This window comes from Alligator sinensis, unplaced genomic scaffold (genome assembly GCF_000455745.1).
Source record: "Alligator sinensis unplaced genomic scaffold, ASM45574v1 scaffold59_1, whole genome shotgun sequence".
NCBI classification, from domain to species: Eukaryota; Metazoa; Chordata; order Crocodylia; family Alligatoridae; genus Alligator; species Alligator sinensis.
Window position 1 is genome coordinate 749,637 of NW_005841878.1, and position 4,549 is coordinate 754,185.

The window sequence follows — 4,549 nt, forward strand, 5'->3', positions numbered from 1 at the left end:
CTGGCATCATTCAAAATGGTCAACCAGCCAATAAGACTGCAGAGACCAAATAATCAGTATCCACAATCATATTAGAATGGCTCCAGTCCTTCAACATAGTTATTCTTCATGATTAAAGGCTGTTCTATTTGACTCCTATTCAGTAATCATGAGATGAAATCTCCAGGGCCTTGACTGCACTGGCTACAGAACTGCAGCCTAGATGTATGTTTATTGTTATTTTATATAGATAGTTGCTGTATCAGGTTATTACTGCTAACCAGGTTATTACTAATAACCAGGTTATTACAGCTAACAAGGAATGAATCACTCAGTAACAGCATAAGCACATGTGCATTTTTAATAGTATATATACACACATATACACCAGGATCTACACTTATTTACATTTGTAAAATTGTTTCAGTATAAAACATATGCCTTTGCTTTTATCATTTTTAGCAGCCATAACTACACATTTTAATACAGTTTTAATTAAGACTCTTTGGTAAAATATAGCCGATAAATTTGGTAGGATGATGTGTCTACACATTGATTGTTTTTGCCATAGTTAAAGGAGATTTGATTTGATAGGGGAAGAGGGTAGAAGAGTTAGATTTCATTTACATATTTAGTACATTCGCAATACTCTCATGTCTGTCCAATAATATTTCAGAATGATGTTGCCACTTCTGAAGCATTTAAGGGCAAAATGTTCTGCGAAGGGCGATTCAATCCTTCATACTGTCCAGAGAGCATAGATGACAAGTTACCACTTAGTACTCTTTCACAAACACTCTGCAGCCTTTCAGTTTTAGAGATACTGACTGGATAATAACACTCCTTCAGGTCTGGGTGCTGTGAAAGAAAGCTAGGCTTCTGGAGGTGAGGAATGGACTGATAAAGGGGTGTTGAAAAATGTATAATCATATAACCATTTCTGTAACGTGAAGGAAGCATTTTGCTTTCCTGGAGCTGGTAGGTATAAGAACTACAGTATTCTTCTGCATCCTTGCAAGCCCTTCTACCTTCACAGGCCACAGTACCTGGAAGAAAAGCAAAGTTTGATAGTCAGACATTTTTCTGCAATACAATGACCTACTTCTCTTAAAGGAAGTTATATGACAAACTGTCCTATCAATGATTAAATACGCATTCATATGCATATATTCCTGTGCAGGAATGACAATTACTACTGATCGGAATCAATGAACAACAAGATTTATCACACGGTTTTAATAAGAGAAATTGTCATACCATACACACAGGATTCAGACACTTAGTAATTTAACTGTAAGATCTACCTTTCCCCCCACCCCAATGCCCAAGAGCACAACAGGCACAAATAAAGACAGAGGGCCAAAAAAATGCATAAGCAACCCTTGGTCTTGTTAGATGTCTCAGTCTCGAGATGTTCTGGCTTCAGATAGATTAGATAGCAGGTGCTCAGCATTTTCTAGTTATCAGGTTCCTGTCATGCAAAGAGCTCCATCCCCACAAAAAAGACAAAACAAAAAACACAACAAAACAAAACAAAAATATTCCCAGACGCTCCCAAAGCACCAGTTACTTAAAAAATAAATAAACAAATAAAATAAAAAGTTTAGGCTAGAATAGGCTAGTCGACTTGTCAGTCGTTTCACACCTGCTTAATTCCACTGCTCCATTAATTTCTTATTGCAAAGCTTCTGTATTATAGGTTGTGTTAATTTTAAACACTGCTGGAAAGCGCGCTACCACTTAACCGTCTTTTTCCATGTGGTGCAATGATGAGTCCTGATGTTAAATTTACACTTACAAGTTGCTTCTCCGTGATCTGTGAAGGGGTCTTCTTCAGCCCCTCTCCACTGACGTCAGAATCACTGTCATTAAACTCGCTGTCTCCCTTCCCACTGTCCTTCACACTAAACTGATCTGGAGTTGAATGAGCACTAAAAACAAAAGGGAAATCATTACTGTACTTTCTTTTTCCATACACGGTACCCATATGAAATACTGTAAAAAAATAAAAATTAAAAAAAAAAAAAACTGCAAAAAAGGAAGCATCAGAAAACATTAAATTTACCTTAAACTTGAAGCAGATAAACCCTCCTTGCAAGTATGTGAAGAATGAGAAGAAATAAGGACTTGATCCTGACAAGAGAGGAAAATATCTGTTAGTCAACACAGAAGCAACCCAATTAATTCAGGTGAATTTAGTATTTAAACAACTGGATGAGATGATCTGAATAAACTGGAAAATAGAAATAAGTGAAAATCAAGGGTGCATCCCAATGAGCATGTATATGCAGGGGTGTGCACTTCCCACGGGACAAATAGTGGTGGCCTAAATAAGTCCCCAGGCACGCTATTTGTTTCCAGGCACGCCCCTGCATGCATGCTCCGGCTCGCAGCAAAATTACGAAGGTAGGGCAGAGGATGCTGGGGCCTGCTGGCCTCAGCCTTACTTGGGGCTCTGGGGGCCTCCTGGGGCAGCAATGGTGCCAAGCCAGCTGCTCAGTGCCTGGCTAGTAGCCACAGTATAGCTCTGACCGGCCAGGCTCCCTTTCTGGTGACACACGCTGCTGCCATGTACACCACAACACCTTTTTCAGTGGTGGTATTTTGTAACACGAGGATCTTCTGGTGTTAACAAAAAATAACCTACCACACTGCAAATGAGCAGTGCAACAAATGGGTACACATGCATCACATGTAGTTTGGGGTGCCTCAGACTGCTTTGAGGTGCCCTAAACTGCATGTGCGCGCTCATTGGGACACACCCTAATAGTGTTGCCACATAGGTCAGTACAAAGATATGTAGCTCTAGTTTAACACTTTTTATTCATACACCTTAACACACCACACAGAAATAAGTGAAAAAATTATGCCCATTTCTCAGATAGAAAAACTGAGATGGTGGTGCACAAGTTAGTGACAAAGTGAAAAGAGAATCCAGATTTCTGGACTCTCAGGTCAGCATGCTGTCTGTTAGATCACTACACCTACACACATCGTTTCTTCTGACCAAACACACATCATTTCTTCTGACCAAAGAAAGTGCCCAAATTCATTAGCTCTGCACAAGTGACCTCAGTGAGCAAGAGACTCTAGGATGGGTAACCCAATGACTATTGCATAGCTGCTCAGAGGGAGGTAGGCTTACCTGGGAGTCAACGGTCCCTTTCCTCTCCTGGGTGGAATGACACAAGGACTCGCAGCTGCCATCCTCCGAGCAGGGATCATCAAAGGGGTGCTCAACCCCAGGGCTGACGGCGAGTTGGCAGAAGTCCACCTGGTGGCCAGCAGAGGGACTCCCTGCCAGGGGGTCCAGACCTTTTAGCCACCTGCCCTCCAGGTCTCTCATTTGCTCTCGGGGCCTCCCTTTGCAGCCACTCACACTCTTCCCACAGGTGGAGACTACACCAATGATTGCAGCCAGCAGCAGGCAGCAGCCACCAGCCAGCACCACAATGAAGACCATGAAGGGGTCCAAACCAGGTTGTGGGGGCTGCTCCTCTGCCAGGAGCTGTGGCACCACAGTCTCCACTCTGGAGGGCAGCACATCAGTGGGGATGAGCTGGAGGGTGGCAGTGCAGGATAGGGTTGGCCGCCCACCATCCTGCACCATAATGACAAGTGGGAGTGCTGCCTGCACCTCTCCACCCCGCAGCCTGCGGCGCAGCCACAGCACCCCAGTGTGCTCATGCAGTGCAAAGGGGTCATGGGCAACAGCCACAATGGAGTAGGACAGCTCTGCATTGGGTCCTTCATCCTCATCCTGGGCAGCAATATGGGCAATCAGAAAGCCTGGTGGGGCGTGGCATGGCAGAGGCAGCTCAGCAGAGCTGTTGACCAGTGGCGGGGCCACAATCTCCGGAGCATGGTCATTACCATCCGGCACATGAACATGCACATGGCTCTGGCTGCACCATGTGGGGGTGCCCGCATCGCAGGCTTCCACCTCCAGCTCCAGCACCTGCAGTGCCTCGTAGTCCAGGGTGCAGAGGGCCCGCAAGACACCGGTGGTGGGGTCAAGAGAGACGTAAGCGGAGATAGGGGCACCAGCGACTTGGGCCTCGAGCAGGCGGTAGGTGACCTTACCGTTAGGGCCCAGGTCGGGGTCGCGGGCCAGCACAGTGGCAAGGTAGGCGCCGGGGGGGGGTTGTTCTCGGGCACAGCCACGCGGCCAAGGGGCGGCGGGGCGAAGAGCGGCGCATTGTCGTTCTCGTCGCGCAGGCGCACAGTGTAGGGCCGCACTGTGCGGAAGGGCGGCGTGCCCAGGTCCTCGGCCACCAGCGTGAGGTTGTACTCGGGCAGGTGCTCACGGTCCAGCGCGGCCGCCGTCACCAGCACGTAGCTGTCGCCGTAGGCGCGCCGCAGCGCAAAGTGCTCGTGGCCGTGCAGCGTGCAGCGCACCTGCCCGTTGGCGCCCGAGTCGCGGTCCCAGGTGCTGACCAGCGCCACGAAGCTGTCGCGTGGCGCCGCCTCGCTCACGTAGAGCACGCCAGGGCCGGGCTCAGGGCTGCCACTGGCACCCAGACGGGGCCCCGGGGGGCCGGCGGCGCCCAGGCCCAGGGGGCGGAGGCGG

General features: G+C 48.1%; 1 protein-coding gene across 1 annotated transcript in view; it reads right to left on the minus strand.

The window, feature by feature from the left end:
* Window positions 1-423: 423 nt before the first annotated feature.
* Window positions 424-4,549, minus strand: part of LOC102385488 (protocadherin-8-like) — a 6,462-nt gene continuing 2,336 nt past the window's right edge. The window contains 5 exon segments of the mRNA XM_006017305.3: window positions 424-1,025; window positions 1,778-1,910; window positions 2,045-2,112; window positions 3,125-4,120; window positions 4,123-4,489. Of these exon segments, the coding sequence (XP_006017367.2) occupies window positions 906-1,025; window positions 1,778-1,910; window positions 2,045-2,112; window positions 3,125-4,120; window positions 4,123-4,489 (1,684 nt within the window). The 3' untranslated portion in view covers window positions 424-905.